The 18314-nt window shown below is 47.8% G+C and overlaps 1 protein-coding gene across 1 annotated transcript in view; it reads left to right on the forward strand.

The window, feature by feature from the left end:
• Positions 1-18314, forward strand: part of LOC138568751 (pneumococcal serine-rich repeat protein-like) — a 139897-nt gene that overhangs the window by 109485 nt on the left and 12098 nt on the right. Inside the window, exon 11 of the mRNA XM_069646538.1 lies at positions 13135-13217. Coding sequence (XP_069502639.1) covers positions 13135-13217 — 83 coding nt within the window. The remainder of the gene's footprint in view (positions 1-13134; positions 13218-18314) is intronic.

The following is an 18314-nucleotide window of genomic DNA, read 5'->3' on the forward strand; positions in this document are numbered from 1 at the left end:
GCTCTAACGTCCTGTAGTGTTTGGCCCTGTTCGGCCCTGTTCATGGGCTCTAACGTCCTGTAGTGTTTGGCCCTGTTCATGGGCTCTAACGTCCTGAAGTGATCGGCCCTGTTCATGGGCTCTAACGTCCTGTAGTGTTTGGCCCTGTTCATGGGCTCTAACGTCCTGTAGTGTTTGGCCCTGTTCATGGGCTCTAACGTCCTGTAGTGTTTGGTCCTGTTCATGGGTTCTAAAGTCCTGTAGTGTTTGGCCCTGTTCATGGGTTCTAGCGTCCTGTATTATACGTCCCTGTTCATGGGCTCTAACATCCTATAGTGTTTGGCCCTGTTCATGGGCTCTAACATCCTGTAGTGTTTGGTCCTGTTCATGGGCTCTAACGTCCTGTAGTATGCGTCCCTGTTCATGGGCTCTAACGTCCTATAGTGTTTGGCCCTGTTCATGGGCTCTAACGTCCCGTAGTATGTGTTTATGGACTCTAACATCCTGTAGTGGTTGGCCCTGTTCATGGGCTCTAGCGTCCTGTAGTGTGGGTCCCTGCTCATGGGCTCTAACGTCCTGTAGTGTATGGCCCTGTGCATGGGCACTAAAGTCCTGTAGAATGCGTCCCTGTTCATGGGCTCCAACATCCTGCAGTGTGTGCCCTGGTCATGGGCTCCAACATCCTGTAGTGTGCGACCAGTTCATGGGTTCCAACATCCTGTAGTGTGTGCCTTGTTCATGGGCTCTGGCATCCTCTAGTGTGCGGCCTGTTCGGCTCTAACATCCTGTAGTATCTATCCCTGTTCCTGGGCTCTAACATCCTGTAGTGTTTGGCCCTGTTAATGGGCTCTAACATTCTGTAGTGTGCGTCCCTGTTCATGGGCTCTAACATCCTATAGTGTGCGTCCCTGTTCAAGGGATCTAAAGTGCTCTAGTATGCGTCCCTGTTCATGGGCTCCAACATCCTGCAGTGTGTGCCCTGGTCATGGGCTCCAACATCCTGTAGTGTGCGACCTGTTCATGGGTTCCAACATCCTGTAGTGTGTGCCTTGTTCATGGGCTCTGGCATCCTCTAGTGTGCGGCCTGTGCGGCTCTAACATCCTGTAGTATCTATCCCTGTTCCTGGGCTCTAACATCCTGTAGTGTTTGGCCCTGTTCATGGGCTATAACATCCTGTAGTGTGCGTCCCTGTTCATGGGCTCTAACATCCTATAGTGTGCGTCCCTGTTCAAGGGATCTAAAGTGCTCTAGTATGCGCCCTTGATCATGGGCTCTAACATCCTGTAGTGTGCGTCCCTGTTCAAGGGCTCTAAAGTCCTGTAGCATGCGTCCTTGTTCATGGGCTCCAACATCCTGTAGTGTTTCGCCCTGTTCATGAACTCTAACATCCTGTAGTGTTTCGCCCTGTTCATGGGCTCTAACATCCTGTAGTATGCGTCCCTGTTCATGGGCTCTAGCGTCCTGTAGTATGCGTCCCTGTTCATGGGCTCTAACATCCTGTAGTGTTTCGCCCTGTTCATGGACTCTAACATCCTGTAGTGTTTCGCCCTGTTTATGGTTTCTAGCATCCTGTAGTATGCGTCCCTGTTCATGGGCTCTAGCGTCCTGTAGTATGCGGCCCTGTTCATGGGCTCTAACATCCTGTAGTGTTTCGCCCTGTTCATGGACTCTAACATCCTGTAGTGTTTCGCCCTGTTCATGGCCTCTAACATCATGTAGTATGCGTCCCTGTTCATGGGCTCTAGCGTCCTGTAGTATGCGTCCCTGTTCATGGGCTCTAACATCCTGTAGTGTTTCACCTTGTTCATGGACTCTAACATCCTGTAGTGTTTCGCCCTGTTTATGTTCTCTAACATCCTGTAGTGTGCGTCCCTGTTCATGGGCTCTAACATCCTGTAGTGTGCGTCCCTGTTCAAGGGCTCTAAAGTCCTGTAGTATGCGTCCTTGTTCATGGTCTCCAACATCCTGTGGTCTTCATCCCGGTTCAGGGGCTCTAACATCCTGTAGTGTGCGTCCCTGCTCATGGGCTCTAACGTCCTGTAGTGTATGGCCCTGTGCATGGGCACTAACGTCCTGTAGTGTGCGTCCCTGCTCATGGGCTCTAACGTCCTGTAGTGTATGGTCCTGTTCATGTGCTTTAACATCCTGTAGTGTTTGGCCCTGTTCATGGGTTCTAACGTCCTGTAGTGTTTGGCCCTGTTCATGGGTTCTAGCGTCCTGTAGTATACGTGCCTGTTCATGGGCTCTAACGTCCTATAGTGTTTGGTCCTGTTCATGGGCTCTAGCGTCCTGTAGTATGCATCTCTGTTCATGGGCTCTAACATCCTATAGTGTTTGGCCCTGTTCATGTGCTCTAACGTCCCGTAGTATGTGTTTATGGACTCTAACATCCTGTTGTGTTTGGCCCTGTTCATGGACTCTAACATCCTACAGTGTTTGGCCCTGTTCATGGGCTCTAGCGTCCTGTAGTATGCATCCCTGTTCATGGGTTCTAATGTCCTATAGTGTTTGCCCCTGTTCATGGACTCTAACATCCTGTAGTATGCATCCCTGTTCATGGACTCTAACATCCTGTAGGGTTTGACCCTGGTCATGGGCTTTAACATCCTGTAGTGTTTGGCCTGTTCATGGCCTCTAACGTCCTGTAGTGTTTGGCCCTGTTCATGGGCTCTAACATCCTGTAGTGTGGGTCCCTGCTCATGAGCTCTAACGTCCTGTAGTGTATGGCCCTGTGCATGGGCACTAACGTCCTGTAGTATGCGTCCCTGTTCATGGACTCCAACATCCTGCAGTGTGTGCCCTGGTCATGGGCTCCAACATCCTGTAGTGTGCGACCTGTTCATGTGTTCCAACATCCTGTAGTGTGCACGTTGTTCATGGGCTCTGGCATCCTCTAGTGTGTGGCCTGTTCGGCTATAACATCCTGTAGTATCTATCCCTGTTCCTGGGCTCTAACATTCTGTAGTGTTTGGCCCTGTTCATGGGCTCTAACATCCTGTAGTGGGCGTCCCTGTTCATGGGCTCTAACATCCTATAGTGTGCGTCCCTGTTCAAGGGATCTAAAGTCCTCTAGTATGCGTCCTTGTTCATGGGCTCCAACATCCTGTGGTCTTCATCCCTGTTCATGGGCTCTAACATCCTGTAGTGTGCGTCCCTGCTAATGGGCTCTAACGTCCTGTAGTGTATGGCCCTGTGCATGGGCACTAACGTCCTGTAGTGTGCGTCCCTGCTCATGGGCTCTAACGTCCTGTAGTGTGCGTCCCTGCTCATGGGCTCTAACCTCCTGTAGTGTGCGTCCCTGTTCAAGGGATCTAAAGTGCTCTAGTATGCGTCCCTGTCCATGGGCTCCAACATCCTGCAGTGTGTACCCTGGTCATGGGCTCCAACATCCTGTAGTGTGCGAACTGTTCATGGGTTCCAACATCCTGTAGTGTGTGCCTTGTTCATGGGCTCTGGCATCCTCTAGTGTGTGGCCTGTTCGGCTCTAACATCCTGTAGTATCTATCCCTGTTCCTGGGCTCTAACATCCTGTAGTGTTTGGCCCTGTTCATGGGCTCTAACATCCTGTAGTGTGCGTCCCTGTTCATGGGCTCTAACATCCTATAGTGTGTGTCCCTGTTCAAGGGATCTAAAGTGCTCTAGTATGCGTCCTTGTACATGGGCTCCAACATCCTGTGGTCTTCATCCCGGTTCATGGGCTCTAACATCCTGTAGTGTGCGTCCCTGTTCAAGGGCTCTAAAGTCCTGTAGCATGCGTCCTTGTTCATGGGCTCCAACATCCTGTAGTGTTTCGCCCTGTTTATGAACTCTAACATCCTGTAGTGTTTCGCCCTGTTCATGGGCTCTAACATCCTGTAGTATGCGTCCCTGTTCATGGGCTCTAGCATCCTGTAGTATGCGTCCCTGTTCATGGGCTCTAACATTCTGTAGTGTTTCACCCTATTCATGGACTCTAACATCCTGTAGTGTTTCGCCCTGTTTATGGTTTCTAGCATCCTGTAGTATGCGTCCCTGTTCATGGGCTCTAGCATCCTGTAGCATGCGTCCTTGTTCATGGGCTCCAACATCCTGTAGTGTTTCGCCCTGTTTATGGACTCTAACATCCTCTAGTGTTTCGCCCTGTTCATGGCCTCTAACATCATGTAGTATGCGTCCCTGTTCATGGGCTCTAGCGTCCTGTAGTATGTGTCCCTGTTCATGGGCTCTAACATCCTGTAGTGTTTCACCCTGTTCATGGGCTCCAACATCCTGTGGTCTTCATCCCGGTTCAGGGGCTCTAACATCCTGTAGTGTGCGTTCCTGCTCATGGGCTCTAACGTCCTGTAGTGTATGGCCCTGTGCATGGGCACTAACGTCCTGTAGTGTGCGTCCCTGCTCATGGGCTCTAACGTCCTGTAGTGTATGGTCCTATTCATGTGCTTTAACATCCTGTAGTGTTCGGCCCTGTTCATGGGCTCTAACGTCCTGTAGTGTTTGGCCCTGTTCGGCCCTGTTCATGGGCTCTAACGTCCTGTAGTGTTTGGGCTAGTTCATAGGCTCTAACGTCCTGTACTGTTCAGCCCTGTTCATGGGCTCTTACGCCCTGTAGTGTTTGGCCCTGTTCATGGGCTCTACAGTCCTGTAGTGTTTGGCCCTGTTCATGGGCTCTAACGTCCTGTAGTGTTTGGTCCTGTTCATGTGCTCTAGCGTCCTGTAGTATGCGTCCCTGTTCATGGGCTCTAACGTCCTATAGTGTTTGGTCCTGTTCATGGACTCTAACGTCCCTTAGTATGTGTTTATGGACTCTAACATCCTGTAGTGTTTGGACTGGTTCATGGACTCTAACATCCTGTTGTGTTTGGCCCTGTTCATGGGCTCTAGCGTCCTGCAGTATGCATCCCTGTTCATGGGTTCTAATGTCCTATAGTGTTTGCCCCTGTTCATGGACTCTAACATCCTGTAGTATGCATCCCTGTGCATGGACTCTAACATCCTGTAGGGTTTGACCCTGGTCATGGGCTTTAACATCCTGTAGTGTTTGGCCTGTTCATGGCCTCTAACGTCCTGTAGTGTTTGGCCCTGTTCATGGGCTCTAACATCCTGTAGTGTGGGTCCCTGCTCATGAGCTCTAACGTACTGTAGTGTATGGCCCTGTGCATGGGCACTAACGTCCTGTAGTATGCCTCCCTGTTCATGGACTCCAACATCCTACAGTGTGTGCTCTGGTCATGGGCTCCAACATCCTGTAGTGTGCAACCTGTTCATGGGTTCCAACATCCTGTAGTGTGCACCTTGTTCATGGGCTCTGGCATCCTCTAGTGTGTGGCCTGTTCGGCTATAACATCCTGTAGTATCTATCCCTGTTCCTGGGCTCTAACATCCTGTAGTGTTTGGCCCTGTTCATGGGCTCTAACATCCTGTAGTGGGCGTCCCTGTTCATGGGCTCTAACATCCTATAGTGTGCGTCCCTGTTCAAGGGATCTAAAGTCCTCTAGTATGCGTCCTTGTTCATGGGCTCCAACATCCTGTGGTCTTCATCCCTGTTCATGGGCTCTAACATCCTGTAGTGTGCGTCCCTGCTCATGGGCTCTAACGTCCTGTAGTGTATGGCCCTGTGCATGGGCACTAACGTCCTGTAGTGTGCGTCCCTGCTCATGGGCTCTAACATCCTGTAGTGTGTGTCCCTGTTCAAGGGCTCTAAAGTCCTGTAGCATGCGTCCTTGTTCATGGGATCCAACATCCTGTAGTGTTTCGCCCTGTTCATGGACTCTAACATCCTGCAGTGTTTCGCCCTGTTCATGGGCTCTAACATCCTGTAGTATGCGTCCCTGTTCATGGGCTCTAGCGTCCTGTAGTATGCATTCCTGTTCATGGGCTCTAACATCCTGTAGTGTTTCGCCCTGTTCATGGACTCTAACATCCTGTAGTGTTTCGCTCTGTTTATGGTCTCTAGCATCCTGTAGTATGCGTCCCTGTTCATGGGCTCTAGCGTCCTGTAGTATGCGTCCCTGTTCATGGGCTCTAACATCCTGTAGTGTTTCGCCCTATTCATGGACTCTAACATCCGGTAGTGTTTTGCCCTGTTCATGGGCTCTAACATCCTGTAGTATGCGTCCCTGTTCACGGCTCTAGCGTCCTGTAATATGCATCCCTGTTCATGGGCTCTAACATCCTGTGTAGTGTTTCGCCCTGTTCAAGGACTCTAACATCCTGTAGTGTTTCGCCCTGTTTATGGTCTCTAACATCCTGTAGTGTGCGTCCCTGTTCATGGGCTCTAACATCCTGTAGTGTGCGTCCCTGTTCAAGGGCTCTAAAATCCTGTAGTATGCGTCCTTGTTCATGGGCTCCAACATCCTGTGGTCTTCATCCCTGTTCATGTGCTCTAACATCCTGTAGTGTGCATCCCTGCTCATGGGCTCTAACGTCCTGTAGTGTATGGCCCTGTGCATGGGCACTAACGTCCTGTAGTGTGCGTCCCTGCTCATGGGCTCTAACATCCTGTAGTGTGTGTCCCTGTTCAAGGGCTCTAAAGTCCTGTAGCATGCGTCCTTGTTCATGGGCTCCAACATCCTGTAGTGTTTCGCCCTGTTCATGGACTCTAACATCCTGTAGTGTTTCGCCCTGTTCATGGGCTCTAACATCCTGTAGTATGCGTCCCTGTTCATGGGCTCTAGCGTCCTGTAGTATGCATTCCTGTTCATGGGCTCTAACATCCTGTAGTGTTTCGCCCTGTTCATGGACTCTAACATCCTGTAGTGTTTCGCTCTGTTTATGGTCTCTAGCATCCTGTAGTATGCGTCCCTGTTCATGGTCTCTAGCGTCCTGTAGTATGCGTCCCTGTTCATGGGCTCTAACATCCTGTAGTGTTTCGCCCTGTTCATGGACTCTAACATCCGGTAGTGTTTTGCCCTGTTCATGGGCTCTAACATCCTGTAGTATGCGTCCCTGTTCATGGGCTCTAGCGTCCTGTAGTATGCATCCCTGTTCATGGGCTCTAACATCCTGTGTAGTGTTTCGCCCTGTTCAAGGACTCTAACATCCTGTAGTGTTTCGCCCTGTTTATGGTCTCTAACATCCTGTAGTGTGCGTCCCTGTTCATGGGCTCTAACATCCTGTAGTGTGCGTCCCTGTTCAAGGACTCTAAAATCCTGTAGTATGCGTCCTTGTTCATGGGCTCCAACATCCTGTGGTCTTCATCCCGGTTCATGTGCTCTAACATCCTGTAGTGTGCATCCCTGCTCATGGGCTCTAACATCCTGTAGTGTATGGCCCTGTGAATGGGCACTAACGTCCTGTAGTGTGCGTCCCTGTTCATGGGCTCTAACGTCCTGTAGTGTATGGTCCTGTGCAGGGGCTCTAACATCCTGTAGTGTGCGTCCCTGTTCAAGGGCTCTAAATTCCTGTAGCATGCGCCCTTGTTCATGGGCTCCAACATCCTGTAGTGTTTCGCCCTGTTCATGGACTCTAACATCCTGTAGTGTTTCGCCCTGTTCATGGGCTCTAACATCCTGTAGTATGCGTCCCTGTTCATGGGCTCTAGCGTCCTGTAGTATGCGTCCCTGTTCATGGGCTCTAACATCCTGTAGTGTTTCGCCCTGTTCATGGACTCTAACATCCTGTAGTGTTTCGCCCTGTTTATGGTCTCTAGCATCCTGTAGTATGTGTCCCTGTTCATGGGCTCTAGCGTCCTGTAGTATGTGTCCCTGTTCATGGGCTCTAATAACCTGTAGTGTTTCGCCCTGTTCATGGGCTCTAACATCATGTAGTATGCGTCCCTGTTCATGGGCTCTAGCGTCCTGTAGTATGCGTCCCTGTTCATGGGCTCTAACAGCCTGTAGTGTTTCGCCCTGTTCATGGACTCTAACATCCTGTAGTGTTTCGCCCTGTTCATGGACTCTAACATCCTGTAGTGTTTCGCCATGTTTATGGTCTCTAGCATCCGGTAGTGTGCGTCCCTGTTCATGGGCTCTAAAATCCTGCAGTGTTTTTCTTGTTCAGAGGCTCTAATATCCTGTTTTTTTTCCTGTTGACATGCCACAACATCTTATGTTGTTCATGTTACTGGGGCTAACATCTTGCACAGCATTCCTTCTCTATAAGCTCGAAAACCTGCAATGTTTTTCTAGTATAAGAGCTCCATCGCCTGCTGTGTCTGTCCCTGTTTACAGGCTCTCACATCTTCCAGCGGTGCGCTCTAAAGAGACTCTAGTACCCAGCAGAGTTCTCCCTGCATTTTGTCTCCAGCAGTCTGCATTATTATCTTGGTTCATTTTAATTGTTAAAGGGCTGTACCATCCTGTAGTTTAAGACCCTATTTACGAGCCACACCTTCGTCCAATGTCCCCCTTTTTACAGATGCCATTAAAGGATCTGGCATCGTGTGTTCTGCAGTGTAGAGGCGTTTTCCTTCTTTCCCTGTGACACCTGTCTGGCCTGGCACAATGAGAGAGTCTTTTAAAAGCTCCACCTCATCAGCTTCTGCTCAGTCTGTGTAACTGCAATTGCCCATGTTGGCACAAAGACCTTCACGAGCTGCTCTCCTGGTGACTGGCAGCGCCAGAGAGGGGATTGTTAGACTCTAGTGCCCCGCCTGCATTCCAGAAACCTCAGAAGAGTTTATCAATATATTTGGGATCTGGCACTATAGAACGGGGCTTCAGGCTATACCCGTTGATCCAACAATATGTCAGTCTAAAAAAAGCAAAATCTGTACCTTTCATTCGTAGATTTAAAAATGGCATTGGATGGCGTGCCGAGACTCGAACTTCAGAATTCCCTCAAAAGGCACAACATTCCACCCAACCTGATTAAGGCAATTTTTGGGCTTTACACCTGTAACACTGACTTGGTTAGATGGGGAGCGGGCGGCAAGAACACCAAGAGTTTTGGAGTTGGAAAAGGCGCTAGGCAAGGTTGCGTCCTCGCCCCAAGCTTATTCCACATTCAAGTGAAGGAGATCGTACTTGAAGTCGTCAGTCCGCAAGTGGACTATGCTCAGCTCAGAGGAAATCCCGCTTCTACTGGTTGCAGCGTATGCGCCTATGCTCAGCTCAAAGGAAATCCTGATTCTACTGGTCGCAGCTGATATGCCCGTGTTCAGCTCAGAGGAAATCCCAATTATACTGGTCGCAGCCGATACGCCTATGCTCAGCTCAGAGGAAATCCTGATTCTACTGGTTGCAGCGGATGCGCCTATGCTCAGCTCAGAGGAAATCCCAATTCTATTGGTCGCAGTGGATGTAGCCTATGCTCAGCTCAGAGGGAATCCCGATTCTACTGGTCGCAGCGTATGCGCCTATGCTCAGATCAAAGGAAACCCTGATTCTACTGGTCGCAGCGGATATGCCTATGCTCAGCTCAGAGGAAATCCCTATTCTACTTGTCGCAGCGGATGCGCCTATGCTCAGCTCAGAGGAAATCCTGATTCCACTGGTCGCAGCAGATGCGCCTATGCTCAGCTCAGAGGAAATCCAGATTCTACTGTTCACAGCGGATACCCCTATGCTCAGCCCAGAGGAAATCCCTATTCTACTTGTCGCAGCGGATGCGCCTATGCTCAGCTCAGAGGAACTCCTGATTCTACTGGTCGCAGCGGATACGCCTATGCTCAGCTTAGAGGAAATCCTGATTCCACTGGTCGCAGCAGATGCGCCTATGCTCAGCTCAGAGGAAATCCAGATTCTACTGTTCGCAGCGGATACACCTATGGTCAGCTCAGAGGAAATCCAGATTCTACCCGTCGCAGATGATGCGGTCTTGATATGGAAAACAATAAGTGGTCTGAAAAAACGAATAGAGAGGTTTGCAGAACTCTGCTCATGGGGAGGGGTTTTTAAAGTCCTCAGAAACTAAAACTGTACTTTGCTCAACTAAGAGTACCAACATAAGTGAAAACAACAGGGCGGTTAATGGCAAACTAGTTGAGGAGGTGGCAACTTTTGATTATCTGGGCCTATGATTTCATTGGAGAGGGAGTTGGTCCCCCCATCAGGTTAATACATCCTTATGCACTTTAAACCGTACCTGGGAGGCAGCTTAAGGATTTCACGTAACCATGCCAATAGAACAATGGGACCGACCCAAGTTTAGGCAAGGTAGGCGGTATGCTATGGAGGCGATCTACGGGGTTTCACGCAGAACACTGCCATTACTACTCAAGAAAATAACTTTTTCAAAAGAGTTTTGCATTTGCATTGCAGAGCTGCCAATGCTTAAACTCCTTTATTGTTGAGTTTGCTTATGGTCCTCTCCTGACCTGGTGAAATACAAAGACGCCTTACTAGATAGTCTGAACGCCCAGATGGCATAATACTCCCTCGGCTCAAACATGTGACACAGATGGCCTATATATTGAGAATGGGACATTGGTCGACCACCCATAATCTGGTGTATACATCCTCAAAAGAATTTGTGTAGAACATTTCTGCTGAGTGAATAACCAGACCCTACTGTCTAGTAGCCGCAGCAATAGTTTACTGAGCTCTTAATTATTAATCAAAGAAATGCGGCAATTTGAAAATGATCAGAACATCGTAAAGCAACCACATGCACGTTCTTTAGTGTTTTTTTAAACTAGGAGCAGGCATCTTACCTTTGGCCAATTTGATGAGCATGTGGAAACCCAGTCCCTCCCAAATGTGTCCCTTTTGCCCTCGTTTTAGGGAGACTATACAACCATTTGAGTTTATCTGCCCAGCCTACGCATGGATCAGGCAACGCAATTTGAGACAGTTACTGTTATGTTATAAGGCCAGAGAAATCCATGCAGCACCACATTTTGTAAGTCTCTGTCCCGGCAAGACGTTGGGCCTCATTACGACTGAGGAGGAACGGGTTAACGGGCTCCGCTAAAGGAGGCGGACCCGTTAAACCCGTTCCGCCTCATTACAAGCTCCCCTTGCGGGACCCTTGAAGTAATGCCTGGTCAAACCAGGCGTCCTTACCGGGTCCCGCGAGGGGAAGAGGGAGCAAATAAAGGGCCACTCGTAATCGGCCCGTTGTTCGCTCCCTCTCCCATTCCCTCCTCCGAACTCGGAATGGCCCGGTAATTCCCCATTCAGGGAACCCGGACCCGATTTTGGCCAATAGCGGCATGGCTATCGCCAAAGTCGTAATGAGGCCCGTTGTCTTTAGAGTGCCTCACTTCTTGGGGAAAGCATGGAACAAAAAAGGAATGCATGTCTCGCCATGCCTTGGATGACTAGGCTGTTTTTTTGAGAAAATAGCATTCACAATGAGCCCATCACCCTGATCAGCAACACAATGAGTGAGTTGATATCACCACAGTTAGGCACATTGTCACATTCCTCTTCCTAATACAAGAATATGTACATTCACTTTGGACAGACGAAGAGATCTCTTTTAATGATCACTATTAAACTGATGCCACTGTTGTATTCTTTCTATATTTTCTTGCATTTCACTTTTATGAACCTTTAACTGATTTTGTGTGTCTGGAATTTGCATTTTAAACTCTGTTTGATCTTCCTTTTATATAATTATATATGACATTTGTGTTTTTATGTATATTTATGTGCTTTTATAACCCACGTGTCAAATAAAGCTTGAATTGAATGATTGCCTTTGTTTTTAAAAGAGCATCTTCTGACTTCTTTGAAGGATGTCAGAAAAGAAAGAGAGTTGGTAAAAATGTCCAATCGTAATCATATTCTCCTAACCTCGTAGGGTATCCAAGATTATCTCACGTGGACCAATTAGTTCAATGAGAGATACCTCATTAGAAAGCCAAGATTGAATAATAATGACAGCTTTAAGGACTGGCTCGAACGGCATGAGAAGTTACGTACTGTGTAGAGCTTTGGAGGAAGGCCTGTTGCATTTCTTCTTCTTCTGCCCTCCATATTCTCTGCTTAGACGTAAAACGCTGATCCCGTTCCTGCTTGACTCTGGCATCAGTCAGTGTCGTGTAGCTTTAAACTATTTATCAAAAGCACTGTCCCCATACGTTGGCTGGGCACTCTTGGCATATTTGAGACAAGCCTTATACTTGAGAAGTAACATGGCCCTGGATCTAAAGTCTGTCACAGGATACCAATCAATTTGTTGGCATAATTTAGTTGGTAGATTCTTAGTAATGTAGGGCAGACAATAGACCACATTAAGACTGTGCCGGTCCGGTAATAGTGGTCCCGGTAAGCTTACCAGCACCGTTGTTACTGGACCGGCACAGTACGATTCTGCGGACAGGTGCCTTCCCGCCCACCAGGGTCAGACCTGGCGGGCGGAAAGGCACCCGCCCGCAGAGTTTCACGGAAGCACCGGCACCGTTATTAATGGTGTCGGTGCATCCGTGGTCCCATTCCCATTCAGGCCTATGGGACTCAAATGAGAATGGGGATTAACCATTTACCTGACTTCCCGGAACGCAGGGGTTGTAACCCCCCATTGTTACCAGCAAGCCAGGTGCCAGTAAATATTGCAAGGCTGGCGGCAACCCGCCGGTAGCACCAGCAGGGTTACCGCCAGACTTGTAATGAGGCACTATGGGCCTCATTCTGAGTCTGGAGGTAGCCATGGCGCTATTTGCACCATGGCTGCTTCCAAACCCAGGTCCGGGTCCGTGTCCGGTCTGGGTGAATAGGGATTTACCAGGACATTCGAACCTGTGTGGACCCCATAGGGCTCAATGGGAATGGGGAAGGCGCTAATTAAGGGCCTGTAAATTATGGGCTCGTTATTATTAGCACCCTGGACTCTTAGCGGGACCCGCAAAGGACCTGTGGTCAGACCACATGGCCTTTGCGGGTCCCGCTAAGGGACCTCAGAATTGGGCGCTAAGGGTTTAACGGCACCGGTCTCCTTACCGGTGACAGTTAACCCTTACCGCCCAACTCGGAATGAGGCCCTATGACTTTTATCAACCTAGTGGTCACTATTTGTCATTAAGATATTTTATGAATAGCGCTATGTTTTTTTATTGTCAAGTGTTTTTGCATATGTATATCTGTGTACTTGCACCTATTTGTATTATAAATCACAATTTTAAGTGCTATATATTTATTCATTATCTTTTTATCTGTGTACATATGTTACGATCTCTAAAGATGTTGTAGACAGTTTTGCTTTTAAGACAATTATTTTTCGAAATAAAGTGATTTACTGACTGGAATTACTTTTTGATTGCCGCCTTCTGTTTTTCCTCTTGGGTCTTGCAGGGTCCGAAGGGGACTCGACTTCCTCCTCGTCCAATAGCCAACCCTTCAGGCCGTCCTTGGACAGAGTGGACACAGCTGCCCAGGTGAGAGAGTACAGAAGTCACCACACACAACCAATGGAATGTTTTGCTGGTTTGTCATCTTCATGGGGCTGCGTTCAGTGGTCCCTCCCCAGCCTTCAGCTGTGGTTGTTGGTTTAGGTGGGATTAAAATGAAAATATGCCTCCTTGTTTAAGGAAACTATGACAGGCTTTTAGACCCTTCAGGCCGTCCTTGGACAGAGTGGACACAGCTGCCCAGGTGAGAGAGAACAGAAGTCACCACACACAACCAATGGAATGTTTTGCTGGTTTGTCATCTTCATGGGGCTGTGTTCAGTGGTCCCTCCCCAGCCTTCAGCTGTGGTTGTTGGTTTAGGTGGGAGTAAAATGAAAATGTGCCTCCTTGTTTAAGGAAACTATGACAGGCTTTTAGATGGAGGGGGGGCGAGGGTAGGGGACATCCTGGCAGTTCTAGATGAATCTCCCAATGAAGCCAGGGCTCACTATATTTAGGAGAAATTCAAGAACTGGCGAATGGTAACATCCAGTGAGGAGACTCTTATCCAGGTTATTCTCCTTCATAACATCCAGTGAGGAGACTCTTATCCAGGCAACCCGTGAGGAGACTCTTATCCAGGCTACTCTCCTTCATAACATCCAGTGAGGAGACTCTTATCCAGGTTACTCTCCTTCATAACATCCAGTGAGGAGACTCTTATCCAGGCTACTCACATTCATAACATCCAGTGAGGAGACTCTTATCCAAGCTACTCTCCTTCATAACATCCCGTGAGGAGACTCTAACCAGGCACCTCACATTCATAACATCCAGTGAGGAGACTCTTATCCAGGCTAGTCTCCTTCATAACATCCAGTGAGGAGACTCTTATCCAGGCTACTCACATTCAGTTATCCAGTGGGGAGACTCTAAACAGGCTACTCACATTCATAACATCCAGCGAGGAGACTCTTATCCAGGCTACTCACATTCATAACATCCAGTAAGGAGATTCTTATCCAGGCTACTCACATTCATAACATCCAATGAGGAGACTCTTATCCAAGCTACTCTCCTTCATAACATCCCGTGAGGAGACTCTTATCCAGGCTACTCACATTCATAACATCCAGTGAGGAGACTCTTATCCAGGCTACTCACATTCATAACATCCAGTGAGGAGACTCTTATCCAGGCTACTCACATTCATAACATCCAGTGAGGAGACTCTTATCCAGGCTACTTACATTCATAACATCCAGGGAGGAGACTCTTATCCAAGCAACTCTCCTTCATAACATCCCATGAGGAGACCCTAACCAGGCACCTCACATTCTTAACATCCAGTGAGGAGACTCTTATCCAGGCTAGTCTCCTTCATAACATCCAGTGAGGAGACTAGACTCTTATCCAGGCTCCTCACATTCATAACATCCAGTGAGGAGACTCTTATCCAGGCTACTCACATTCATAACATCCCGTGAGGAGACTCTAACCAGGCTCCTCACATTCATAACATCCCGTGAGGAGACTCTTATCCAGGCTAGTCTCCTTCATAACATCCAGTGAGGAGACTCATATCCAGGCTACTCACATTCATAACATCCAGTGAGGAGACTCATATCCAGGCTACTCACATTCATAACATCCAGTGGGGAGACATCCAGTGAGGAGACTCTTATCCAGGCTACTCACATTCATAACATCCAGTGGGGAGACTCTTATCCAGGCTAGTCACATTCATAACATCCAGTGAGGAGACTCTTATCCAGGCTACTCACATTCATAACATCCAGTGAGGAGACTCTTATCCAGGCTACTCTCCTTCATTACATCCCGTGAGGAGACTCTAACCAGGCTCCTCACATTCATAACATCCAGTGAGGAGACTCTTATCCAGGCTACTCACATTCATAACATCCAGTGGGGAGATTCTAAGAAGGCTCCTCATATTCATACCATCCAGTGAGGAGACTCGTATCCAGGCTACTCACATTCATAACATCCAGTGAGGAGACTCTTATCCAGGCTGCTCGCATGCATAACATCCAATGAGGAGACTCTTGTCCAGTCTACTCACATTCATAACATCCAGTGAGGAGACTCTAACCAGGCTCCTCACATTTATAACATCCAGTGGGGAGACTCTTATCCAGACTAATCACATTCATAAAATCCAGTGAGAAGACTTTTATCTAGGCTACTCACATTCATAACATTCAGTGAGGAGACTCTTATCCAGGCTACTCACATTCATAACATCCAGTGAGGAGACTCTAACCAGGCTCCTCACATTCATAACATTCAGTGGGGAGACTCTTATCCAGGCTAATCACATTCATAACATCCAGTGAGGAGACTTTTATCCAGGCTACTCACATTCATAACATTCAGTGAGGAAACTCTTATCCAGGCTACTCACATTCATTACATCCAGTGAGGAGACTCTTATCCAAGCTTGTCTCCTTCATAACATCCAGTGAGGAGACTCTTATCCAGGCTAGTCTCCTTCATAACATCCAATGAGGAGACTCTTATCCAAGCTACTCTCCTTCATAACATCCCGTGAGGAGACTGTAACCAGGCTCCTCACATTCATAACATCCAGTGAGGAGACTCTTATCCAGGCTACTCACATTCATAACATCCAGTGAGGAGACTCTTATCCAGGCTACTCACATTCATAACATCCAGTGAGGAGACTCTTATCCAGGCTACTTACATTCATAACATCCAGGGAGGAGACTCTTATCCAAGCAACTCTCCTTCATAACATCCCATGAGGAGACCCTAACCAGGCACCTCACATTCATAACATCCAGTGGGGAGATTCTAAAAAGGCTCCTCACATTCATACCATCCAGTGAGGAGACTTTTATCCAGACTACTCACATTCATAACATTCAGTGAGGAGACTCTTATCCAGGCTACTCACATTCATTACATCCAGTGAGGAGACTCTTATCCAAGCTTGTCTCCTTCATAGCATCCAGTGAGGAGACTCTTATCCAGGCTACTCACATTCATAACATCCAGTGAGGAGACTCTAACTAGGCTCCTCACATTTATAACCAGTAAAGAGACTCTTATCCAGGCTCCTCACATTCATAACATCCAGTGGAGAGACGCTTATCCAGGCTACTCACATTCATTACATCCGGTGGGTAGACTCTTATCCAGGCTACTCACATTCATAAATCCTCACCTTCATAACACCTAATTAAAGACTGGAACAGGCACCTCTCATTCATAAAATCCAATGATGAGGCTCTTCTACATGCTCCTCTCATTCATAAAATCCCAATTAAATAATCTAACCAGGCTCCTCACATTAATAACATCCAGTAGAGAGACTCTTATCCAGGCTACTCTCCTTCATAACATCCAGTGGGGAGACTCTTTTCCAGGCTACTCACATTCATAACATCCAGTGACGAGACTCTTATACAGGCTACCCTCCTTCATAACATCCAGTGAGGAGACTCTTATCCAGGCTCCTCACATTCATAACATCCATTAGGGAGACTCTTATCCAGGCTACTCACATTCATAACATCCATTGAGGAGACTCTTATCCAGGCTACTCACATTCATAACATCCAGTAGAGAGACTCGTATCCAGGCTCCTCACATCCATAACATCCAGTGGAGAGACTCTTATCCAGGCTACTCTCCTTCATAACATCCAGTGGAGAGACTCTAATCCAGGCTACTCTCCTTCATAACATCCAATAGAGAGACTCTTATCCAGGCTACTCACATTCATAACATCCAGTAGAGAGACTCTTATCCGGGCTACTCACATTCATAACATCCAGTGAGGAGACTCTTATCCAGGCTACTCACATTCATAACATCCAGTGAGGAGACTCTTATCCAGGCTACTCACATTCATAACATCCAGTAGAGAGACTCTTATCCAGGCTACTCACATTCATAACAACCAGTAGAGATACTCTTATCCAGGCTACTCTCCTTCCTAACATCCAGTGGGGAGACTCTTTTCCAGGCTACTCACATTCGTAACATCCAGTGGAGAGACTCTAATCTAGGCTACTCTTCTTCATAACATCCAGTAGAGAGACTCTTATCCAGGCTACTCACATTCATAACATCCAGTAGAGAGACTCTTATCCAGGCTACTCTCCTTCATAACATCCAGTGGAGAGACTCTAATCCAGGCTACATTCCTTCATAACATCCAGTAGAGAGACTCTTATCCAGGCTACTCACATTCATAACATCCAGTAGAGAGACTCTTATCCAGGCTACTCACATTCATAACATCCAGTAGAGAGACTCTTATCCAGGCTACTCTCCTTCATAACATCCGGTGGGGAGACTCTTATCCAGGCTACTCACATTCATAACATCCAGTAGAGAGACTCTTATCCGGGCTACTCACATTCATAACATCCAGTGAGGAGACTCTTATCCAGGCTACTCACATTCATAACATCCAGTGAGGAGACTCTTATCCAGGCTACTCACATTCATAACATCCAGTAGAGAGACTCTTATCCAGGCTACTCACATTCATAACAACCAGTAGAGATACTCTTATCCAGGCTACTCTCCTTCCTAACATCCAGTGGGGAGACTCTTTTCCAGGCTACTCACATTCGTAACATCCAGTGGAGAGACTCTAATCTAGGCTACTCTTCTTCATAACATCCAGTAGATAGACTCTTATCCAGGCTACTCACATTCATAACATCCAGTAGAGAGACTCTTATCCAGGCTACTCTCCTTCATAACATCCAGTGGAGAGACTCTAATCCAGGCTACATTCCTTCATAACATCCAGTAGAGAGACTCTTATCCAGGCTACTCACATTCATAACATCCAGTAGAGAGATTCTTATCCAGGCTACTCACATTCATAACATCCAGTAGAGAGACTCTTATCCAGGCTACTCTCCTTCATAACATCCAGTGAGGAGACTCTTATCTAGGCTAATCTCCTTCATAACATCCAGTGAGGAGACTCCTATCCAGGCTCCTCACATTCATAACATCCAGTAGAGAGACTTGTATCCAGGCTCCTCACTTCCATAACATCCAGTAGAGAGACTCTTATCCAGGCTCCTCACATCCATAACATCCAGTGGAGAGACTCTTATCCAGGTTACTCTCCTTCA

Source organism: Ambystoma mexicanum, chromosome 1p, assembly GCF_040938575.1.
Source record: "Ambystoma mexicanum isolate Mex_15411 chromosome 1p, UKY_AmexF1_1, whole genome shotgun sequence".
Lineage (NCBI taxonomy): Eukaryota > Metazoa > Chordata > Amphibia > Caudata > Ambystomatidae > Ambystoma > Ambystoma mexicanum.